The sequence below is a fragment of the Anomalospiza imberbis genome, chromosome 8 (genome assembly GCF_031753505.1).
Source record: "Anomalospiza imberbis isolate Cuckoo-Finch-1a 21T00152 chromosome 8, ASM3175350v1, whole genome shotgun sequence".
Classification (NCBI taxonomy): Eukaryota; Metazoa; Chordata; class Aves; order Passeriformes; family Viduidae; genus Anomalospiza; species Anomalospiza imberbis.
Genome location: NC_089688.1, coordinates 11,441,774 through 11,466,796, shown reverse-complemented (window position 1 = coordinate 11,466,796; position 25,023 = coordinate 11,441,774). Strand labels below are relative to the sequence as shown.

The 25,023-nt window shown below is 38.3% G+C and overlaps 1 protein-coding gene across 1 annotated transcript in view; it reads right to left on the bottom strand.

Moving 5' to 3' along the window:
* ZCCHC24 (zinc finger CCHC-type containing 24) overlaps positions 1 to 25,023 on the bottom strand; it is a 101,350-nt gene that overhangs the window by 60,742 nt on the left and 15,585 nt on the right. Inside the window, exon 2 of the mRNA XM_068197338.1 lies at positions 23,706 to 23,906. Within this exon, the coding sequence (XP_068053439.1) occupies positions 23,706 to 23,906 (201 nt within the window). The remainder of the gene's footprint in view (positions 1 to 23,705; positions 23,907 to 25,023) is intronic.

Sequence of the window (25,023 nt, the reverse complement as noted above, 5' to 3'; positions counted from 1 at the left end):
AAGTCATCTGAAATCTTAATTTCAACATCCTTTTTTAAAGGTATTAATAATGCAAGGTTTCTAAAACAGTATAAAAAGGTTTGTAAGGATACTTTTTGTGTAAAGAAAATTCATCTGTACTGAACTATAAAGAGTACTAATACTAATTCATCAGTACTAATACTATGAAGAGTATTTATCTCTGCTCTGAGGATACATGATGCTATGTGCCCTTCAGTCTGGGTTCATCACCATCTGTCCATACTTAACACTCTTGTTACAGTGCAGTACCAAACTATGGACTTGCTCTCCATCCTATTACTTTCCAGTTCTGTCCACTACGAACCTGGCTCTGAATGTGTGGAAGTTCTTTTGGTCTTGCTTGGTATGATAATTTGAGAGAAGCATAGGCTTTGAGAACACCACCAGCAGCGTCAGTGAAAGGGACTTCTTTGGTGAGTCCACCTGAAGCCAAACACAGTGATCACTTTCCTGGTAACTGCTGCCCAGACCTGATTCCAGTCCTTAATTCCTTCTTTGGCATGGTGACAGAGATCAAGAACTTTGCAGTACTATTTTGTGCTTGTCACGGGAACAAGCAAGAATCAGCTGTTGACTTCACCTGGGGTAATGGTTTAATCATGGCAAGTACCTTACTTCTACTAATATATGTACAACAAACTGAGGTGCTAAGAAAGCTGCAGTGATGAGTTCTTACCCAGTGCAATTTGCAAACTCTACAAAAGGCTCTAAGAATATCTAAACAGGAATTACCTGTTTCTTGCTTGTTCATTTTCCTCTCCCTTTCCCCAGAACTTTGCTAGAAAGAAAACTTTGTTTTACCCTTCCCTTATTCTGGATCATATGGATCAGAACAGGATCTTGTTGCACATCTTGTCTTAATCAAAATAGGCAGTGATAGCACTAGCACAGGAGCCTATTTTTATCATCTGAGAAACAGCTGTAGTTGAATCAAGAAATAAATTCCAGCCTACATGAAATTTCAGTGGTCCAGGGTACGGTTATCACCTGTCCCCAGAACACGGTTATCACCTGTCCCCAGAACACAGTAAAAGAACACATGCTATAGGTCCTAATACATATACACGTCTGGGGGGAGACTGATTAGGTGAGGACAATGCTCTGAGCCACACTGGAGAAAGACTGAAATGCTCAGTTCATCCACCTCCGATTACCTCCTATTCCCCACTCTAGAAAAAAACACAGGGTGTGTTACTACAAATCCCCCAAATTTCAGCTTTTGGTTTTGGCAGGTGGTTGCATTGAAAACGTGCTTGCAGATAAACAGGGTGAGAGACAAACTAGGCAGGCATGCTGGCGCAAATGACCGTGTGTTTAGAGTAATTCTGCAAATAGCCATAAACAGGTTTGTTAAGAAGTTCATTGGAATAGTGTCATCTGAAAAATTGAGGGGAGGGGCAAGTGTGAATTTAACTTTTTTCTGATTGCTATCCATAGTCAAGATCATCTCCTTTGTCAAAGGAAGGCTGCAGAGACCCTCTATTCATTTGAGTAGAATAAAAACTTTCTAGGAAGAGGGCTAGAGAGATCCTTTCCTATTAACGCTTGCTTATTATATGATTCACTACTTTCTATGAAGGATAAATGCTCCAAAGAAGAAAAGGCTGGTATTAATAGTATCATTTGCTATTTGTGGGAAGTTGTCTGTCACAACAGACCTGGTAGAAACTCATGGATAGGGTCAGTCTCTGCCCCAATGAGTTTGTCCTTTGGATGATGACATAGATTGATTGAAAAATGACGTAGGATTGCTTTTGGCTTGAGGGTATGTGGAGAACATTCTGTGAGCTCTTGTAGTCTTGTCAATGACTACACTGGCTACCTCGAGTCCCCACTCAAGTGAGCCACAATGTTCTGACATCAAGTGGAGAAGTTCTGGGGTAAAGTAGACAGTGCTGTTAAGGTAGTTAGAAAGTTGGCTTCAAGGACAGCACATTCTTCTCCGTAATTCAAAGTCATCTCTTTTAAGAAAGAGACTTCATTTTATGCTTTCAGTTTCTTCTGGTGACAAAGGATTAAGCTGTATGTGAGGCTGCAAGTTTACAGCAGCAAAAGAAGGAGGTATGAGTTAAAAAACATTAAACCTGAAAGTAACAACTGGACATAGATGAAGTATGAGAACATTAATCTTTCAGGCTGTAGCTGAAGATCAAACACACTGAGAAAAGTTGTTTTTTCCCTCAGTATGTTCACATGGCTCTGCCTCCAGGCTTCAGGCAAGACCAGAAGCAAAAGTGCCAAAATATCATGAGAAAAGCTGCTCTTGCAAAATTTCTGGCCTGACCAGAAGTAGGAAAATCTCATGAAACACTGTTCTCATTTTCTATCCAGCCCTGCTTGGCAAGTCCAGGAGGCTAAATCAGGTTCCCCTTGGTTTTGAACCATATTTGAATTCTTCTTTGGTTTCTCATGTCTTTTGTAAATAGTACTCTGTAAACCTGTGGTATGTCAGCTGTGCTGACTTGACACATTGATCCCCAGACCAGTGCAGACCAGCAGTGATTGTTTTTCAACCTTGTCTAAAAATTATTTATCATTTACTACTAAGCGGAGATCCTGAGTCTATTGCAGTAGGAGCTATACAAAATGACAGAAAAAATACTTTGGCTGGAAGAGCTGACTCTAGTGGGTAAGATGGGATTTTGCCACAGTTCCTCATCCATAAAACATGGACATATAGTATTGCTAATATCACTAATACAAGTGTATCTAACTAGTCAGCATTCAACCTACATGTTTTTGAATCTTAGTCCCGATCTTAAACTACAAGACCATTCTCTCACTTGCTAATTAATGTGTTACACATTACAAGAAGTATAAATGCAAACAAAAATATCTGAAAAGCATGTTGTGCAGGAAATTGGCTGGGATTCAGTGAGTTCATAGTCAGCCTTACTCTGACCATGTAAGCTTGTATGTTCTGTTGCTGTGCCTGTAGACAGTAAGCAGAACTGAATTTAAGGTCAATATGCACAACATCTGTGCTTACTGAAAGAAAAAAAAAAAACTCCTACATTCTGCAACTAGTAAAACTAATGATGACCTACAGAAGAAAAAGACACATTTTTAAAATACATGATTTAGAGAACACATTACTGTAAAGTTGAGTACTATAAAGGAAAGGAAAGAAAGTTGGGAGAGCTTGCTGACTCAGCAAGCTTCTGTGGAATCAAGTTCTCTAGGAATTTTTCCATTAATTTAGTGTCAGTTGCTAAAAGCCATATACTTTTGCTCACTTTAGAGATTGCTATTTTAGTTGCTACAGTGTAATTTTAGTAAGAATGTACTTCTCATTAAACAATCCCCTTCCTCCATGAAATAAGCAATATGGTTGATTTCAATGAACTACAGGCACATGGTCCAGTTTCTCCTTAGATATCGAAATGAGACAAAACTCCCATGCTGTTTTCAACCTATGTTTTACAGTTATGACATGTAGCCAATAGCAACATGCTGCACTGAAGGTGCGGGGACACGCACATTTACCAAAGAGGACCTGGCTAGGATTTTGAAAAGCATGAATTCCCTGGGGAGAATCTGTGGGGTAGTGCAGTGCCTCAGGGCAAGCTGGTACAGCCAAAGAATATGTTTCTGACTGTGCTAGAAAGATGCCCCATGCAAAGTCCATTAGGCAGAACAAACACAGCTCTGTTTTACATGATACCAATGGATTCTAAGGGCACATTACCGCCTTCTTGTAAAAAAGGATCTTCTTTGTGATTGAAATTCCTGAGCATAGTGCAGAGCATAGTGCAGACTGAGCATAGTGCAGACTGCAGCTAAACTGGGGAGGTCTGCACACAATCCCTCTGTTGTATTTCTGTTGTGAGTATGTGGTACTGCAGAAGACAATAGAAGATGGGACAGTTCAGTCCTTACTGAACAATGCATGGGATTATATTTTGACTTACAATATTTTTATAATTTAGCAGAATTGAACTGTCTAGGATTTAATACAGGAAGCATTATCAAAGAGCAACTTCTGGACCAAAAGTGTATAGAAGTAGACCATTATTTGGCCTAAAGATGCTGTGGTGCAGAGCTTCAGACTGATACAGTACAAAGTCAAAGCATTACTAGTGGATATTGTATGTAAGATGCCACAAGAAAGAATAGTGTCTGTCATAGAAGACCTGATGTATTTTAGGAAGGTTTCTGTATTTATTTTGTATTAAGTAGTTGTCTCTCCCACTATCAATATTATTTATTAAATAGTAGTTGAGAAGACTCACTTTCTAATTTTCCCAACCCCGTGAGACCAGGCACCTTTGTGACTATGTAGAAGAACAATGTCTAGCAGAGTGAATCCAAGACAAGTGACCATAGTATAAATTACTAATAGTATTGCTCCACTTCTAGCTAAAAGAGGACAGTGGCTGCAACTTGTTTAAAAAAAAAAAAATTTGATTCTATTAGCTGACCAATGCATTCCTCAGGGTACCACTATGTTTTTCATTTCATCTAGTGCCTGACAATTTCAACTTTCCTCCAAAGAAGTAACAAATTAAGATTTAACTTTGATTGCAAAATAACAAACCATTGCCTCCCAGAATTTCTCTTCTCTTCTCTGTTGGTTAACCATCCCCAAGTGTTTTAAGCACATATTCTTTGAACTAGCAGAGTTTTGATTGAGGAATATTTTTCCATAGACCCATCATGGTTATCTGTCAGCTGTGCTGGTTTTCTTGCCAGAAGTACACCAATAACTAAAACTACATGATCACTGCTAAAACAAATTACCATTTGCTATATGTTTAATTTTTCTTTCTTGAGTAACCTTCTCCAGAGTGAACAGTGTTAGTTAAAGGTGAGAAAATGATAAAGACGTAAATACTCTCATAAATGGCTCTAGAAGGAATCACCACCATGATACAACTCTCACTGAAATGAGGAGCCAAAAGCATGGATGTACTGTATAACTAGTTCTTATTCTTTTCTAGTCCTTAGTTCCTATCTTGACTAGCTTAAGCCACAGCTCTGAAAATACAAAGTTGAAAGGGAAATCAATGCTGGGTTGATTCAATAGTGAGACAGAAATTAGAACAGTGATGACAACTTAGGGTGGCATTTAGGAACCATTAGTTTGAGTGATGATGTATATTTATGCATGTAGAAGGTGTTCAGGATTGATTTGTAGGCCTTAAAAATGAGTCACTGGCCTTAGAGCAAGCCCATAAAGTGTGACTGAAAGTGTAAGAAGCAAATGGGGAGGGAGAAAAAATATTTCAGAGAAACTTCTGTACCAGAATAGCAAAATGACTAGCATCACAAATTCGAACATCATTGAGCAATCATGAAAGCCAGTTGGATAACTTTTCTCAAAAATCATATGAATAAAAAAAGTTCAGAAAATAATATTTGAGTTTATTTCTAAGCTTTTATCAGTTTGATAAAACAGAAGCTATGCTGTTAGAACTGGTTTTTTTAAATGTTTTGTGATTTTCATCGGCGTACAAAAAATTTGTGATTTTTCATCAAATATAACTTTGAAGTGCTGTTGTTCCAAAACATTTTTGCAGAGGTTTAGTAGGATTTTTATCTATTATTCTTTATAGATAAACATTTAAGATGTAATATTAACTGCTTGTAATTATACAATATTTCCATAGGCCAAGGGACCATTATAATTATACCAATACAAACAATTATATAGATAGGGTCAAAGCCAAACATTCAAAATTAGAATTGCTTTTATATTTTGGAAAAATATTAGAACAGCATTGACCCTTACTCATAGTGATGACTTAGTAATTCAGTGTCACAAATTTACCATTCCCTGAAGCAGCCCCATAGTTTACTTGGTTGTAACAAGTGTTTTTCAGTATCAAAAGCAGTATAGGAGTGAGTTGAATCTGAAAATAAAAATTCATTATTCTTAATATGTGGATACTGAATCAAACCTGTCTTTTGTTTCACTTCAATATTAATACATGAAGATGTAGCCAGAAAGAAGAACATAGGTAATAATCCCAGAGTGCCTGGGATGTGGTAAATCATGAAGAGATCAGCTAACTGATACAGTGATCTCAGTCACTGCCTAAGTGGCACAGGACCATGTTTTACCATAGGCAAATGTAAAACAGAAGGGCTACATCTTGTTACTATAAGTAGAGGTTTTTTCTCACAAGAGTGATTCAGATTCAGCTAAATTTGAGTTTCCAGTATGACATTATGAAAAAAATTAACCTTTTTCTTCATCACTGATGATCTTGTGCACTACAGCACTGGTTTTGGGTTTTGTGTTGGTTTTTTTTTTTTTTTTTTTGTTTTTTTGTTTGGTTGGTTGTTTTTAATCAAGACTAGTCATTAAAAAGAAAAAGAAAAGCCTACACTAATTTAGTTCTCTGAGCAATTAGGTCAGCTGTGCAAAAACAAGCAGAAAGTTTACTACTTCCAAGGATCTAAGGGGGTAGTGAAATGCTGGGAACAGAGTGTGCATCTGCCACAGGCCAGCTCTGCAGCACTGTCCCACATCTGAGTGAAGGGTCTTGGAGTCAGCTGAGATGCAGGTATTCAAAATTTGTATCACCAGCCTTGGATCAGAAAGAAGCAGATAGGTTTCTAGAGAGTGCCATTAGACAAAAGGAGATATGTTTGGTTTATATGGAAATGTATGGAAAAGTAGAAGGTACAGTAATTGTTCAAGGAAGTTGCCTTGCCCCTCCTGACAACTCAAGACTGGCATAATCATTGTGATTTGAGTTCTTTCCACCACATGAACACACCAGCTATATCAAGTCAGAGTGCCGTGCCAACTGAAACTCTCAGCTAACAGCATCTTCTGGCTTTTCCTCTTTGATACTGTGGAGCAGACAATCCTGTATTACAAACAGATGCATCCTAACAGACTTGAACAGAATCGTGCTCATTTGTCTTTGAGGGCTAACCACGTTGGGCTTGCCTGCCTTGACCTTTAAAGTCTAACACACAAAACACTGCTGCAAGTTCAGGAGAGGTGGTGAGGTAAAACCCAGCAAAGATGGAAAAGAAGGAGTGAAGATCTTGAAAATCCTGGTCCTGTAGTTATGTTTAAAATGGAGAACTAATAGCAAACTGTCTCACTGCAACACAAAATCTGCAGTGCAAAGAATCTTCTCTGTCAAGAAGTTGATGAAAATACTAAAGCTTAATCAGATATTCTGATTTAAAATTAAGTTCTGCTTTAGTTTCTCATTATTTCCATTCTCTCTCATCAAATTGGAACAGAGAAAATGGTATTTGAGGCAATCTAAATGTGTACTCTATATCATTGTTTCTGTGTGTGTTAATCCAATGCATTCAGAAATTCATTACCCCCAGCATCTGAAATGTACTGCCTGCCTCAAGAGAAGTTTCCATGTCAACTACTTAGATGGGCAAAATTCTCTCAATTCATTGACTCGACTGGTTTTTTTTCCCAAGAGTGTATTTGAGAGAAAAATGACTTTTCATAGTCATGATTATCTGTCAAGACTATACCTCTTAGTTTCCATTTTATGGGACTGGTAGGATGGTAGCTCTGAAGAAGCTACTTCTAGAAGTGGAAATTGCATGTTGCAATGCATGCAACCCTAATTCTCTCCATGACCGTGCATTGTGGCATGGGAAGTGCAACTGTTTTGAGCACAGCCAGAGTTTAGGTCCAAGTGACTTCTAACATTCTATGAATCACATATTTTAGCATCCACCTTGTTAGACTTTGCATCTCAGATGGCAAAAAGGTGGCCACCCCATCTTCCCTCACAGTGAAAACCTGTTCAGCGTGACTAATATTTCATTCAAAAGGCTCCCCAGATTTTGTGTTTTGTAGCTGATATGTAGCACAGGAGAGATTAAAGAAGACAGAGGTAGACACTTTTCACTGGTATTCAGTGGCAGAGGAGATCTGATCCCAAAGGCAATGGGCACAAATTGAAATACCAGAAATTCCTTTTAAATGTAAGAGCTATTTTAGGGTGAGGGTGACTGAGCACTGAGACAGGATGTCCAAGGATGTTGTGGTGCCTTTATGTTTGGAGATACTCAACACCTGAGTACTGGGCAGGTGGTTGGATTAGCTGATCTCCCCAGATCCCTGGCAGCCTCAGCAGGTTTGCTGTTTTTGTGATTTAATATTCTGGAGTCATGTGGAAGGTCTCCAGTAAAGTACTTGTGTTTTGAAGAGTAACAGGGAGAATAAAAGTGGTGTTTAGTATGGAAAGTGTGGGGAGGTTTGCAAACACCAGGGGTTTTTCAGCTTTAGAAGTTTAATATGGATGTGCTGATCACCTCATTTCTTGATTTATATCTGAATGCAAAAGTACATTAGACTACATTTTGTAGAGGACTGAGTGCAAGACAATTTCTTTTTTAAATACCTACAGATCTTTAGTGGATTGTTTTCAGCTGTCTTCCCTTTTTACAAAAATTTGAGCAAACATATTTCCTGGTCCCATACTTCTGGAAAACTAAAAATGCTATTTTTGTTGTAAAGAACAGTATCATAGGAATTTAGTAACCAGCCATAGTTAAGCAAAAAAACCTGAATATCAGAATACTGGTAACCCAACTGCAGGTAAAAACTGTACCAGACTGTTCAGATCCAACTAAAACCAGACTCCTTTCCCACAAATTGACCATAAATGTAATGAAAATAGAACATTTTGTTCTATAGGCTAGATGTTTAGTTCTACCTGTATGAAGTAACACTACATTAGCAGAAAAGGCTCAGCTTGAATGTGGTAGAACACCAGTTCTTCCAGTTCTGTGCTCTGTTGGATGTTTATCTGATCAGTCCACATCATTTTCCCCAACAGTAAATCAAGGAGTCAGGGGGGGCTTAAAAGAAAAATTAGCTGACAGATGATCTGTCTTATGGGCATGTACAGTATAGTATGTTTACAGTGTCCAAATTCACTTATTTATCTCTACCTTAAGTAAGAAGGAATGAGGATTTTTTTTTTTTTTTTTAGGAATCAGTATGGAATAAATCAACTTTACAAGGAGGCAGTGAATATTTACTGCTGGTTATTCAACTGCTAACTAAGTCTGACATGGAGTCCTACTAAAATGTAATCTGGACTTTTTCAAGAACTTTAAATTGCTTTTTCACAGATCTGAACCTATACATTTAACTAGTAATGCTCACTGCACTTGGGCTGTGTTCCTTGGTGTAACATAACCACCCAAGGTATGTTAAAATATCCAGAGAAGAAACCACTATATCTTAACTTGCAAGATATACTAAGCAGATAAACATCTTTTCTAGAGTGATTAATAAAATGGAAGTGATGAATGACATGACAGCCACTGGAGATTAAAAGAGAAAATAATAGAAAAAGGTTAAGTTTGGAAAAGCTAGATAAGGCTTGTGTTTCTGGGAACTGTATACAAGGAATAAGCTGTGCTTTCCATTCCTTGTCTGTTTTGGTGTGCTTAATATCCATTCTTCAGCCTTAATTCTCTCACACCAATAGAAGGAACCTTGGAAAGAGGACAGAATGGGTCAAAATATTCATCTTAGATACTCTGGAAAATGAGGGATTTACCTTTAGCAACTGGATAAGGAGACTAATTGATTGGGAAAGAATCTCAAGAATGGAGGCGAGATAAAGAGAAGGTATGACATGGTGCAGAACGTGGGGTCAGTAGGGTCAGACCCTCAGTATGTGCTCCAATAATTCTGCTGGAATGAGACAACAGCCTGTTTCTGAAGGCTGACTGTCCAAAGTTGCTTCTATCTGTCCTCAGTTCCTACTGAAACAAGCAGGTTTTTTTGCACAGACAGAGATCAGAGCTAAAGTCCTTGTTTAAGTTACCTTAGGGTGATGCGCTATGGTGTCCTCTGATTGTTTTTCAACAGCTGGTACTCTTCAGGCAACAGCTGTCTTCTCACTTCTCTCACTTCCCTGGCTCTTATCTCTATAGCTTCTGCTTTTGGCCCTTATCAGACATCAAATGTATCAGGGGCTTGTAACAGAGACGACTATGAGGCAGAAAGAAAAGATGTGATAAGAAATGTTTATGAAGAGTGATGCTTTCATAAGATACTGCTCTTCCTCATGTAAAAGAATGGCAAGGTCCAAAGGATTGCACTGAGGTGGTTTGTATCCTTCATGAAAGGATCATTTAGCCTGCCACCCTCAAGAGCAGAGAGACTGCCACTGGTCCCCACTGTGGTTTCTGTGCACAGTCATCCTGTTTGAATCCCTGTGTTCAACTACCAGAGGAACTGGTTAAAACAACACAGGCTGTAATGCAAACTCTGCACACTGGAACTAGCTCTTAACCATCCATCATCACAAGTTATGACCATTGTGAGCTGCAGTTCCGATAAGAGCAGCTCATGAATAATGAACAGCTTGATAACCTGGGCCAAATACATAGTAGTGAATGTGTTCTTTGTAGGGCCTGTAGTTACAGAGCAGTTCCCTTTGTAGGAGGCACAGATTTCAACAGCTCTGTTCAGTCTGACAGCAGAGAGCTCTGGAGCTTGTGCAGATACTAAACTACTACTGAGCAGCATCCATGAGTAACTGTGCCATTTGACAATTGCAAGATTTACCTCTATCATAACAGCTTCAATCACAGTGTTCCATGGAAAAGAGTGCAATACTGAAAGATGTGAAGCTGTGGCATTTAAAAATCCTAAATCTACAGATTACATCTCAACAAGTAGGGTTACAGGACTTTTGCATCAGAAGTCGCCTGGCCAGTGGCCTGCAGCAGAGGCAGAACGTGCCCAGGTCTGCAATCACCATGGTCAGACAGATCTGGGAGAGGTGTAGCCACTGAGAGGAGCCCACTGCTGTCGGCCACTCTGCTTTCAGTCACAAAGGAAACTTCTTGGAGCAAAGCAGCACTTTGTGACTTGGCTTAGGTCAAATATAGCTGAAATGAGGAAAGCTTGCAATGCCTCACATGTGCCTACGGATAGACACCTCTCAAAGTCAAAACAAACCCTGATGCATCCTACTGTTATTGGAAGTACAGAAGACACCACTTTTAATTAATGAATTATGTCATTATTCAGTAATTCTTCAGTAGTAGCACTGACTTTGGGATATATTAGATCTGTCTAGGGCTCAGAGTAACTGATAACATAATCACTCAATTTCTTCTCCTGTTCGTACCAAGAATCTTGACTTGCTATCAATTTTACCTTCAAACCATCCCCCTGCTGCCCTCTGCTCTCTGAACACACACTGAAATCTAAAGTTTCAGACATTCTAGGAATCTTTCCTGATTCTTTTTTTTTTCATTCTCTGAGAAACCCGATCCACCAGAAGGGTGGGAGAGCTTATTGTTTTTTCGTCTGACATCTGGATTTCATTAGCAGACTCATGCGTGCTGAATCAGGAATGGGAGCCCAGAAGAAAGCAGATGAGAGTTAAAATTACGTTAATGTTGAAAAAAATGCCCTTTCTCTTCTCCAACTTTGCAAACAAACACAACATGTGAGTCACATTGTGAGCTCAGCACAAGCATTACAGCCATATTAGCTGTACCCACTAATATTGGATATACTCTACCTCAAGCACCTATAGAGGAGAACATTGTATTATTTGCTTACATATGTCAGTATGAAAAAAGACCCCAACCAAACCTTTCCAGTAGTTACATGTTAATACACTACTTTGTAGTTTTGTAGTGTCTCCTACTTTCTATTTAAATAAATTCAATAGAGTATGAGAGGAAATAATTTATCAAAAACCAACCATAAAATTACAATTAAGACTTGCTGCTTAGGAGATTTCTGTAAACAACAGCAGCAGGAGAGACCACTTTTTTTAAAGTTTAACAGAAGTGTTAGCAGTGGCTGAAAAGTCAGACTGTTATTAATAAGCACAGCTCTCACTGCAGAACAGCAGAAATAGCAACAGAAGCAGTAACTCTGTCACTGCTGTACACGGTGCTATGCCAACAGCTTCTGGATGACTGAAAGAGTTCATCATATTTGCTCAGGCTGATAGCTGCTGGCATAAAATATCCACCTTTACAACCCACTTTTGCCTTCTTCTCCCTCCCAGTGCAGGACATCTGGCTCCCAGACCTCGAGTGCCACGCTATCTAGTCAGACAGCCCTGTCTTCTATGGGCTCTAAGAAAATGAGGAGACTCTAATTATCATTTGTGTCTGAGTCACACAGAGAAAAATTGACAAGAAGCTTTTGGTCATGTTTTAGAAGATCAGATGAGCCTAGGATAAGGAATCTAGCAAAATTACAAAATGGTAAAAAGCTGAGAGGGCAGTGTGATTATAGATACTGGAGAAAAGCTGAAAGAAAAGGAGCTGCAGAAAAACATGGAAGTCAGGCTTTGACACTCCCCTGCAAGTCACCTCAAGAAAACTTTATATAGTATTGAGACAGGTCTCTATCCCCTTTTGAGGGCTTCACCTACACATTTGAGGACCACATGACATCACATAGGATATAACTGTGTAATTACTTAAATGAGCTAAAAATGGACAGAAATTTTGAGTCACTAGTGCAAAAATGACTAGCACGCTGTAAAGCCACAGTTTGGTTAGTTTCATTTGTGTAACAGCTCTCTATGCTGCCTCGGGAGATATGGATACCACTCTTCCAGAGAAAGGTACATGCCTGTGGTAGGTGATATGCAGGTACTTCCCATCACACACCTCAGGATAGGGATGAGGCCCTTTATTTATACAAGTAATTCTTTTCAAGGAAACTGGACAATTCATGGACTTGATTTGATTTTCCTCTTTTGCATGTTTTGTGCAAACACTTTGACCAGTGGCAAGTGCAGCCCAAAAGCCACTGCAACCATTTTGGTGCTGGTTTGTCGTCACATAAAGTGTACAGATAATCTGGCCTTGAGACAACTGACATAACAGAAGGATTTCTTTCATGATTTTTGAGAAAATTTATGAAGACAGCAGTGAGGTTTGTTCTTTGTATTCTAATAATTGAATCTCCTTAACTAGAGTTTACAGAAGTCTGTTTTAAGTAGCAGAGCTCCAATTTGCTATAGAAGAAGTAGAAAAATGAGGAAATATAAAATGCAGGTCTGGAATGACTAGTATTACATTTTGGTTTTTAAAACTATTTAAATCAAAGCCACTTTTCTACTTAAATGATAAATCTCCTTTGATCTTCTAGGAAAGCCTTCTTGTTTGCCATTTATTTGAAAGGAGCCTTTCTCTTCCCCACTTTTCGCTCTTCTAATTTTTTTCAACTATGTAATCAGGAGTAAGAGAAATATGACTTCTGTATAAAATCATCTCAGAAGCTATCTCTGCTCTCATGAAGCCTTCTGAGGGTCTCCTATCCTTAAAGTGTAAGACTGACAGGGCAGTGTTTGGGAGGGCTGAGTGTGCACCTGGGCTGGGTGTTCTTGGCTGCCAGGTGGTGTGGGCAGCCTGGCTCAGCTGCAACTATTCATTTGCCTGGGCTGTTGCAGAGGTTTAACTATAGCTGCACACCTGCACTGTGGTTTAAAATTAGAAATTGACTTGAAACCAGTATTTTGTATGTGAGCCTGGGAAATGTTCAGGGTTACCCTGATCTCATTTCCAAGATTATAGCTTGAGACTGTGTTGAAAGCTAGTTGAAATGTGTTATTTCTCTCAAAAATGAAAAAAAATATTTACAGGGTTCAATAATACAGACGATCTCAGAAGGTGCTGCTGTACTCCTATGTACATTTCCACACAGTCAGGGAATGACTGTGAAACAAAGAGTAGCAAGTTTCCTGTGTAAAATCAGTCAGAAATCTGAGGATAAACTAGTTATCAATATTATTTTATTTCCCAAATGTCTGCAGTTGCTGCTAAAATTCCCAAATGTTTCGATTTAAGTGCCTGTATATAGGCTTTATTGCTTTAGCTAATAATTTGGCACTGACCAGGCTCTGAAATAAAAGACTTATTCATTGTTTTCTCTAATTACTATAGAAACATTTTAGCGTTCCTGCCAAATGAAGGACAAATGGAAAAAAAATGGCTTAAAACCTTTTTTCTCTTTTGTCTTAAAAAAAGGCTTCTACAAACCTGCGAAACTCCTCTTTAAATAACAATGTTCTATCAGAGACAGGACTGATAAGTTATAGTATAAAATATGAAATGTTAAGGAGTGAAGTTTACACTACGTTTACCCCAAGCCTCATGTCTATGAAGCTGACATTCCCGGGATCAGCATAGCAGTCTCGTGTTCCTGATCCATGCAGTGCTGCCTTCTCTCCTGCTTCTCTCTCTCAGGCAGTCTAAAGGATATCTACAATCCTACCAGGCACAGATGAAAACAGTTACCTGAGAAACTCTGTTCACATCGCATAGCAGACCTTTCTATAGCTATGAAAGGAGACATACCCAAATATGTAAGGCTCCTTCTACATTTATTGATATAAGCCAGATACCGTAGAATGCCACCAGTATTTGTGCTATAGCAGGGAAATGGAACAGGGATTAACTTCCATTTAGTATCTTAATTTCTTGAGGGAAGTGATACAATGGGAGGGACAGGCAGACTGTGTGGTACATGCTGACAGCAGGAAAACGAGAGGGGCCCCCTGGCTTGGATGTGTGCCCTCCCAATCTGACTGTCCTGGGACGAGCAGGGAAGCAAGGAGGGGCTGAACTGCGCTGTGGCTCTTGCCAGCTGATCTGCCTTCAGCCATTTGCTCTTGTTCCCTGCTTCTGCTCTTTGCCAGCTTCCTCCTCTGGACAGTAACTCAAAGGAAAAGGGAGGGAGAGGCACAGCAGCTGACACCCCTGACAGTCACTTTCTCCTCAACAGCCAGAGCTTTTCCCATTTCCATGACACCATCCCAGCCTCTGCTCAGACCTTGAAGGCCTTCTCTAATTGGGCATGTAGTTTATCAGAAAACACATTTTCATTTTTTAGAAACAGGAAAACAAGGTTCTGTAAAAACTAGGAAAGGGAGTTGAAATATTTATGCGTATGGCACATGTGAATTTTTTTTGGAGTTTCAAACCAGAAACACCAAGAAATAGATGTTCATATTGGGTAAATTAAGCTTTTGAAACATTTCCAAACAAATTCTTGCAAAACAAATTCAAGCCATTGCAAAGTGAAAAGCTTCCACTTCAGGTGTTTGCTTCAGCTTTTGCATTTTGAGCCGAACAAGTTGTTGAAGCATACTTTCCTGGAGAAAATTCCTTTGGAAAAAAAACTATTTGATTTGTTTTTAAAATATTGATTAAATGAAGCTACATTTTTACAGAAAGTGTTTGTGCATGGACATTTTGAGAGGTGGTAAGTTTAGGGGGGCCTTTATCTGTATTTGATGTTGTAATAAATGCTTGTTTACTTCTACATTTATTATTTTATTTAAAAGCATAGTGAGGAAGGATTATGGTAGATATTAGAGCTGGGAGACAGAGGTCTCCCAGAAGAAAGTGATGTTTTATTGCAGAGCATGAAAATTTAGTTAATTTTCATAAATAACCCTCTGATTAAATTGGATGGGGACATTGGGAAGTCGCCAAGTCCAACCTCCTGCTCAAAGAAGGACCAACACTGAGTTCAGGTCAGGTTTACTACGACTTTGTCCAGTCAGATCTTGAACACTTCCAAGCATGAATGGAAATTCCACAACCTGTATTTCACACTAAAGCAAAATACTTTTATGAAGTGAGAAAAATGGTTCGCTTAATTTTCCATTATTCACTTCTTATCAGTGCAAATGAGGAATTGATAAATTAGTGTGGTTTGAACTGGTAGCTCTCTCTTTACCTTATCTATAAATCAGCTGGTGGAGGGCTGGAAACCAGACCTTACCTTCCTGCTCAAAAGGAATGCTCTCAGTATTCATTTCAAAGCTAAACAACTAATTATGGCTTGTCAGGATTTTTACTGCAAACTAAGCAAATACTAAATTGTTAGCAAACAGAGTTCATATTTAGACCTGTGCAATAGATATGTTCAGTCTATTTCAAATGAGTTTATAAAAGTCTCTCAGTGACTTGCACAAGATTTGGACCTGGTTTATTGTGCATGGATTTTAAATATAAATTATGCATGTTTAAGATAGTGAATTGTAATATTAGCATGCAGATATGCAGTAGCAGAAACACAAGGCTGGGAGGTGCTTTGGGATGTTCTCCTCACTTGTCCCTGGACAGGATCACCAGTGCAAATCTTGGTTTATGTTCACCTACACTGCTCTGAAAGTCCTCCAATGATCAAGAGCACTCTACTTCAAGACCTCACAGTTAGAGCAGCCTAGCTGAAGTCCAGTACTGGACTCATCAGCTGTGGCTGTGGAAAACAAACTGTGCCCTTCACGTGAGGCTTTCTACATAGCTGCAAATTTTAATGTGACTTTTTGTGGGGACAAACAACACTGGTTCTTCAGCCTTTCAACATGTCATGTTTCAGAGACCCCAAACTGATTTTTCTCCTCTCCACTTTACCCTGAATTTCTGTGCCCAACCTGGAGCCAGAGGAGGATTTATCAGTGATAAAACCTTATTCAGTTTAAATGCCAGGTGTACTTATGGTTTTGCATTTAAATAGTATTCTTTTCCTGATATCTACCTTGTTACTAGTTGCCAGTTGGCTTGAAATTATCTAGATAGTGAATATGCAAATGAGATTCAAAGGTGAATAAAAAGTAGTAGGAAAACCTCAATGAAATGAAATCCCATTCTGCGGTGGATGATCCAACCTGTCACACAGCCCATTGGTAACTATCACACAGGACCCGAGCCTCCACTCCAAGGCCACTGCAAAGACCGAGCAAGCACTGCTCTCTTAGAGTATTTGCCTTTATCACCTCTGTCTGCATTGCAACTCCCACAGGGATAAAGAAACCATTTGAATTCTCATTAGTATACAAAGACTGAAGCGCAGTAATAACGGCTTAGTCATGGGCCTGAAGGAGGAGCTTGGGTCTGGCTGGACTTCCAGACTTTTGGGAATGTAATGTCGCGTAGTGTACTAGACAGGAAAGGGGCACAGACACAGTTTACTAGGTATTTTCTGTTTCTTTTTCACTATCCAACCGTTCTTACTTTGGTATGTTAGGGTTCAGCATCTTCTTTTCAAGCACACAGTTTATCAAAAAATGGACATAAATGCCACATGCTGTAGACACAGCTTTAACACAAGAACTTTGGGAACATTCTCTCAAAACAGGGCTCTTCAGATCCCCTCTACTCATGTACAGCTCTCTGAGTTATTTGCCTCTGATAAATGGTCTGAATCCATGACATGCACAGCTTATTGAGAATGTCCAAAAGAGTGCACAATGGGTATTTTTTGATCTTTCAGACACTTAAATAGCTTACATTTTCAGAGGTAAAATGGATGTGGCCAATTTATAGCCCACTATACCTTGGTTGCAAGATTTCTGCAAGTCCTCATAATAAAAGTAGAAATTATCTGAAAATATATATTCAGCTAATCTCAGAAATGCTGAGAAAACTCGGCACAGCTAAGTTCAAGCATATGAGAACAAAAAATAACAGCCTGCAATAAATTTTGTACTATATTTAATATCATGGAGTTGTCAAAGTGGCTCCATGTGACAAAAAAAAAATTAAAAATCTAAGCAAAGTCCAAATTATCAACAATATTTTAATGCAGGTTCTCAATGAAAAAATAGGAATAAATGAAATCAGCATGTTGTATAAAGAGGACTCTTCAGAGCCTCACATTTATCCAGTATCTTGTAATGTGGAATTTTAGTATGTGCATAAGTATTTGCAGAATGAACACCTGAAAGCTACAATTTCTTATAGAATTATGTGTAGGTGAAGAAATGTGCATACCTAAATGTATTTCAAGGCTAGAGAATGAAGGGGCTAGACATACAGACTTTTTTCCTGGAGGGTCACACATAGTTTGAAAGCAATTCCATATAGCAGAGATTTAGCACCTTTTCCTTCCTGTAATACAGGCTAACAGATTCTGTCTCAGCACTGATCTTATTAACACCACTAACTTACCAGATGTAAGTTTAGCTGCTGTTTTCTTTTAATATGTGTCCCATATTTTCACCTTTACCTCTGCACGATGAATACTCATTTTGGTGATTCAAATGCTGCTTAATTTATATCAGGGGTACTTCAGTAACTCTCTAGGCCAACAGAATTGGAGCATAAGTAGGAGAGGCCTGTACAGTACCAGATTAAATGCCACCAAGTATACTCTGATCAAGAACTATTGTGGAACCAGAAAAAATGAGCCAATACATGGTGTCAGATTCCTCCAAGAAGGAGAGGTTAACCTCTCATCTTGTAACTGAGTAACAATAATGATATCTCAGTTCAATAGATAAAAGACACCTTTAATTGGATGCTATCACACAATATCCAAAACCTACTACAAAATGTAAAATGTAGCAAATGTCAAAAACATTTTCAGCGTGAATGTTAGGATTTTCTAAGGTTTGTGATCTCCTTTAATTCCAGAGCTCTTTGAAATCGCACCTTTACTTTAAAAGGAAGATAAATTTCAAGAAGTTTGTGTTCAATTTGTTATTTTTAAAAAAATAAGATTTCTGAGCTAAAAACCAGAAAGTTAATTTTTTCCAACTTTACAGAGATGCCAGTTTGTTCTTCATTGCCATTTTAGTCAGCCTTTGCTACCTGGAGAAATCGCAGCTGTGAATTCCTTAAATGTTATGCACCTTTGAGATCCTTGTACAACCATAAAGCACAAGTCAAATCAGATGAATGTTTCAGGCATGAGAGTTGCTCCAATCTTGCAGCCAAACAGCCGCCTGCTGAGGCAGCTCCACTGCCAAAGATCCACTGTATCTGACCACAGGGAGGGACAGCTTCAGGGCAGCGTGATCTGGCAGGCCAAGCTATGGACTAAGAAGAAAGGACTAAACTCAGCTTGACACTGATTTCTTCCACATCCTGCATGAAACCACAAAAGCAAATCTATGCAAACTCAAGCAGCCACAGCAATTACCTACTGCTCCCATTGACTTGAATTTGTGCTCTCAAGGCACTTCAGTTTTACAGGATCTGCTTCAAAGATCACTGTTGGCAGTGGAAAGACTCCCACTGCTGCCCACATTAATATGGACCATGACATGCATGTCAGCCACAGGTTTAAACATGCAGTGCAGAAAGACACTAACAGTTTCCCATTGCATATATGTCTGCAGCAGTATGTCTGTACTCCTGTGAGCATGGCATTCTCCTCTGTAAGTACAATGTAAAATTGGGAAACACACTGTGTAACACTCCTCTGTCACCCAGAATCTGGGATAAATAGTGGCAGTGCATGGGAATTTGACTGCAGAACAGTGATATTTCCCAATTTTCTTTCCTCAGCACATCAGCATGAGGTAAGGGTTATTGCTTGTACAGAAATTTACAGAAATTGTCAGGTTTTTTCAATGAGCTTGGCACTGGGACAATATCTGAATACAGTTAGGATGGAGACACCAGTAGATGGAACTGGTGCTTGGCAGGAACACCAGGTAGAACAGTTTGAAAATTCTGAATACAGAGATGCTTTGCTGGAGCTCTGAACTTGGGCTTCTGTTGCTGCTTTTTAAATTTACAAATGGAATGACATAAGCAATAAATGAGGTCTAGGATTTGTGTATTTACTTTCCTAAGTAGATTTTTGAAAAATGGCAAAGGTTCATTCACTCAGCAACATCTTAGAATGTGAATTAGGTGCTTTATTTACAAATGTCTACATAGACTGTATCTAGACATAGACACCATACCCCATTATTCTATAATTTCTGCATATTAATCTTCTATGATAGGTCTGAGTTTGGGTTGATGACATCATGGAAGAGTATTCATGTCAATAACATTCTTACAATTTAAAGGAGCAAGACTGATTTTGTACAGGCCACACTTGGTACAAAGGAACTTACTGTTTATATTTTATAGGGTTTTAAAATTAAGATATAGTGATAATGGGTGAAAAGAGACAATGTAACTTTTTTTAAAAAGGTCTTCTAATAATTTGTATCCCTGCTAAATAAAAAATGTCATATAGAATCATATATCTTTAATATTACTGGTCCAGAACTCATTGGGTTTTTTTCCTGGTAAGGGGAAAAAAGCCCCTATGGTCACCAGGCATAGGTAAAGTACCTTTAAGTACATATATAAATATACCAAGCTTTGGCAGATATAGATATACATTTATATATCATGCAATCAACCAGTTGTAAACCAGATAGGAAAAGTACTCTCATTCCTTACTTTTCTTGCTATTTAAAGATCTTGTTTATTTTTTATGGTACTGTCATTGATAATTTAAGATCAGTGCTATATTAATAATACTGCTTTTAACCTTTATTCTCTACACATTTTTCAATTCATTCAAGTCAATGAGCATTCTGTATGTGCAAGAACATCAGAGAGGTATGAGTAAGATGTTATTGTCTAAGCCACTGAAACTCACAAATTAGTTTTGGAAAAAATGTAGGTGTGCTATAAAAATGATACTAAAGATTAGTGCTGGGTTTTTTATAGACATAATTATTGCAAGAAACAGCTTTTTGCAAATGTAGGCAAATTGGAAATGATGAATCGTAATCATAACATTGCTCTTATTTCTGGTAGTTTCTCAAACAAAAAACAACATTTTCTATCACCATGTATGACACAAACTACATGGTAAAATAATAGAAGTCCGCTAAATTTTATTTCAATTTTCAAACAGATAGTCGTGGACACAATATTAGAAAAATGCAGATAGCCAAGCCATTTAAATAATAAAGCTGGCAATTTTTGTTTAAAATTATTTAACCTCCTGGAATATGATCATCACTTAAGCTATAAATCAGAACTGATACATGCATTTTCATCAACTTTTACAACAGAAAAAGAACATATATTTTCAGTGGTAGTAACAGGCAGAATTAAGGGAGGATATTAAGTCCTAAAGTTGTTACACAATTTCTTTGCTATGCAGAAAAAACTTTGTCGAGCACCCCATTTCAAAATGTGTTTCTTATTAGGCAGTTTCATAAAAACAAAAGAAAAATACTGTAAGATTTACTGATACACATTTTGTCCAGATCAGATTAGTTTATCTCTTTTCTCTATCCAGGTTTAAGGACTTTAAAAACACACCGCTACAGCCCTTTTTTGGTAGGATTTGCTGAGCAACTTTTATTTTTGACAGCACTAGCAAAACTAAGCAGCAAAACCTAAGATAATAAGCAGTGCATATAATGTTCAAATTAAGAAACCAGTTATTGTCAAAAGCAGTGGTAACAAATGGGGACTTCATGGCAAAAGCCTGATCCTGCCGTTGGTGCTCCGTTCTTGTGCACAACATTTTCAAGGTTTTGAACATAACTGGTGAAAACAGGGTCATCCTCTTCAGAACTGTCTTCAAACTCATATAACATAAGGAAAGTGTGTATGTTTCTGTGAATGCTTAACTCTGCTTTTTCTCAAGAAAGCACTTGCTGATTAAACCAGAAAGCACTTGCCTGTGTTAGAAGAAATCTCCAGTTAAACAGAATCAATTTCATATCACCTGTCCCTTAACTAACATAAACAGAAACGTGCACACACAGCAGAAGGCACTGAACTCTTCTGGCATGCCACATGTACATGTAGTCATGCATGTGCAAGGAGATGAAAAGCACAAGAGGAGAGCCTTGAGAAGGCCAGGGGAATAGAGGGTCTGTATATTTTGTGTGAAGAAACTGAAAAAGCCTGGCTTGGTTAGTCCTACAGAATGAAAGCCGAGAGAGGATATGATTGAATGCTGAGAGAGGATATGATTGCAGTCTATTAATACATCCTGAGATAAACACGAGAGAGGGAAAAGAGCTATTTCAGTGGAGGACAATGTTGGCAGGAGAACAAATGACTGAAGTGGCCATGAGTTACACTCATCCTAGAAATTGGAAGATTTCTAGTTAGGAGAGGACTGAGGCTCTGGAGCAGATTCCCACACCAGCAGTAGCAAAGGTAAAATACTGAAATGCTTCCCAAGTAAAACCTGATCAGTTTTCAAAGGGGACTATATGATATGGCTGCCTGTAACCTAGACTGCATGTGATGAGCGAGCAGATGTTTCCCTGTCCTGTGTTCCTTTACTCATTCCTCCCAAACTCACAGCATAGTCACAGACTATGCCAGTAGGAAGTCTTTCCACTTCCTGGTTCACAGAGAAGTTGAAGACTCTACAAATGAAATCTGAAAAAAATTACACAGGATGTGCAATTTAAGAGAATTAATGCTCCCACAAAATCCTTAACTGTTTGTATCTCCTGGAATTCTGTGTGTCTTCAATTTTCACTAACATGTTTAATCCCTAGTGCCTCAAACCATAGAAATACCTATGGAATAAATAATGCATTACTGCTCCAACACTGACACATTCACTTAGTACCATCTGTGTGAGCTGTAGCTTACACATACTGATTGTCAGGAGACCTGTTGCATTCATTTGGTTTCTCACACAGCATGGCAAAGCACAGCCATCCACCCCAGTCCAGCAGTTTCTCATTCTGCCATATATTTATTTAGTAGTTGGAGTTTCAATCCTCTTGTTAAGCAATGTATGCTATTACACGGTTCTATCTTTACATTCTTCTGTAACATGCTAAATTAAGTAGATTAAACACTGAAGTGTATAAACCAGAGTACTTTTGATCTCCTAGCAAAGAAATTGTTTTTTCCTAAAGAAAATTCTTACTCAACCTAGATCAAAATAAGAAGTAAAAATATTTTCAAGTGCCCACCCAAGACTGTAAACATACTTTAATTCCATAGCTTTCATTAGAATTAATGAAAGATATACCGTGAAAGTGATAAAGTTAGTCTATGCATAACAGCAAGAGAAATACACTCAAAGCTCATCTGATGTTAGACTTGATTTCATGTTCTCCCTCCTCTGCTGGCAAATGTTTTTCTGCCTGTGTTTTGGTTTATAAATGTCTGACATCCTCAACAGCAAATTAACTGTAGTTAATTTTCATGCATATTAATTCTGGAAATCACACAATAAGAGGCTAGGAGGTTAAAGTCATAATGAAGTGGATGCTGGTAATGTCCAGATCTGTGTTTTTAGAGTATTGGCAGCATTTTAATTTCCTTGGGACTTTACATAGGATGTTGTTGAAATTGTGACAGTTTAAGCCAGCAACACAACTGCATCCAACTGAAACAAGAAAATTAAGAAACCTGATACACTGTGCTCGGGAGCCTCAGGAAAAAAAAAATGTAGATCGGCAATACACTGGTTTATATCTCTTTTTGAAGGAAATAAATATTGCCAGCTTTGCCTAGAAAAGTTCTAGGAATTAAAGACCATCACATTTTGTGAAGTACAGCAAACCTCTTCTGTAGGACAAAAAAGACTTTGCACCCAAAATATCTGGAGCCTGTGTTACTGCAACACCGATTCAAAGTTCTCTTCAAATGTAACAATTTCTTCTCCTTTAGCATATGTAACTTGTTATATTAAGTGTCACTGCCAAACTGACTTCACAGAGTCAGAAGTAAATAGAAATTTACAGAATAGCCATTTTTAAAGTTACGAGAATCTAATTAGCCATGTGCCTAGATCAATGTCTTCTGTAATACTTACAAGGCAAATGAAACAGTGTACTTTGTCCATTGGCATTGTGCTAAAGAATAGATTAAAAGAACACATAGCTAGCTTGGCACTTTGTCAAGATACTTCTTCAGCGTTACTCACTCTAAAGTATTTCAGTCAAATTCTGCGTCGCTAAATCAAGGACTGAAGAAAATCTTGATTTATATTTTTTCAGAATATTATATATTCTTACCTGGGGGCAGTCTTTGATGTAGTGTCCCTTGTTAAAGCAGAGGTGGCACAGGTAGTTAGGAGGTGGCCTCTTGCTGGGTTTTCTGGCTTCTGAAGAAAGGGATAGGTCAGAGAAATGCTCAGTGAGGGAGCTTAACCCATCCACAATGTTATTAAGCGAGCCATAAGGTGATGCACTCTTGTAGAGACTGCTGCTCAGAGCCTGCAAAAGAAAACAAGTCACATGCAACACAGTACTGTATTAAGGATTGTTCTGAGAGAGATTTGAATAGGGGATAGATAAAAATAGCAGGAAAAACAAAGTGGTTCTTTTTTTCTTAGGAACACAGCTACGCATTTGAGGGAAGCAATATACAAACTATTAGTAAAGAGGTTTCACAATGGCAGTGCAATGGATCTGGTCACCCCACTGCTGAGGAAACTATTGAGCTTGCCATGGTTCTTTTAGTCCAACCTTTCCACTAAGCAATGATTGCTTTCTTGTGTTTGACCATAATGCATTCATAGTACAGTTAGATTATGCAGGCAAAAAGCTGAAAGAACAACTCACAAAATAGAACCCTTTTGTGTCCAAAACCATTTATGCAAAGAATACTGAAGTCAGGGAAAGAACACCAAAAAAAATGCAAAGTAACTTCCAATTTCCAATCTGGTTAATCAGACAGTCAACAGAGTCCCATGTTCAAGAAATAACAAGAAGCATTGAGAGCAACATCTGGTTTGGATTTTCTAAGGGGGAACCTGCTGTGATTTAAACATTTCCTGATAAACAGTAAATACCTAGGTTTTGTACTTCACCTCAATAGGATCTTCACTCTCTCAATCTGCAAATCTAAATCAGTAGCTCCTAATTTGCTATTCAGTAGTTTTAGAACAGCAGGAAACCCATCAACACCTAAATAGGTATTCTCCCTAATGGAGATAACAAGGATTAATTCACTTTAACCGCTTAAGGTCCAAAAGAAACTGCATAGTGGAGTTCAAAAGGAAAATTAAAACTCTTTTAAAAATTAACATCACAATGAATCACTGTAGAAATAGGACCAACAATTGTGTCCTTTCCATCCTCACATGATGGGACACATTTCACATGTTGTTTCCACCTTAGGTCTGCAATACTATGCTCATGTAATTCTCCTGCCGTTAGAGAATTACTGCTGGCTTATGGGAAAGTGAGGTAAGAAGAGGTCCACTCTGACTCTGTGCTTTAATTTACTGAATTCAAATATTTCAATGGGGTCTTTATATGTGTTTTCATATGTTTATACATGTTATATATTTTGAAGATGTGCACTGAAATTGATTTAGAGTTTGTGAAA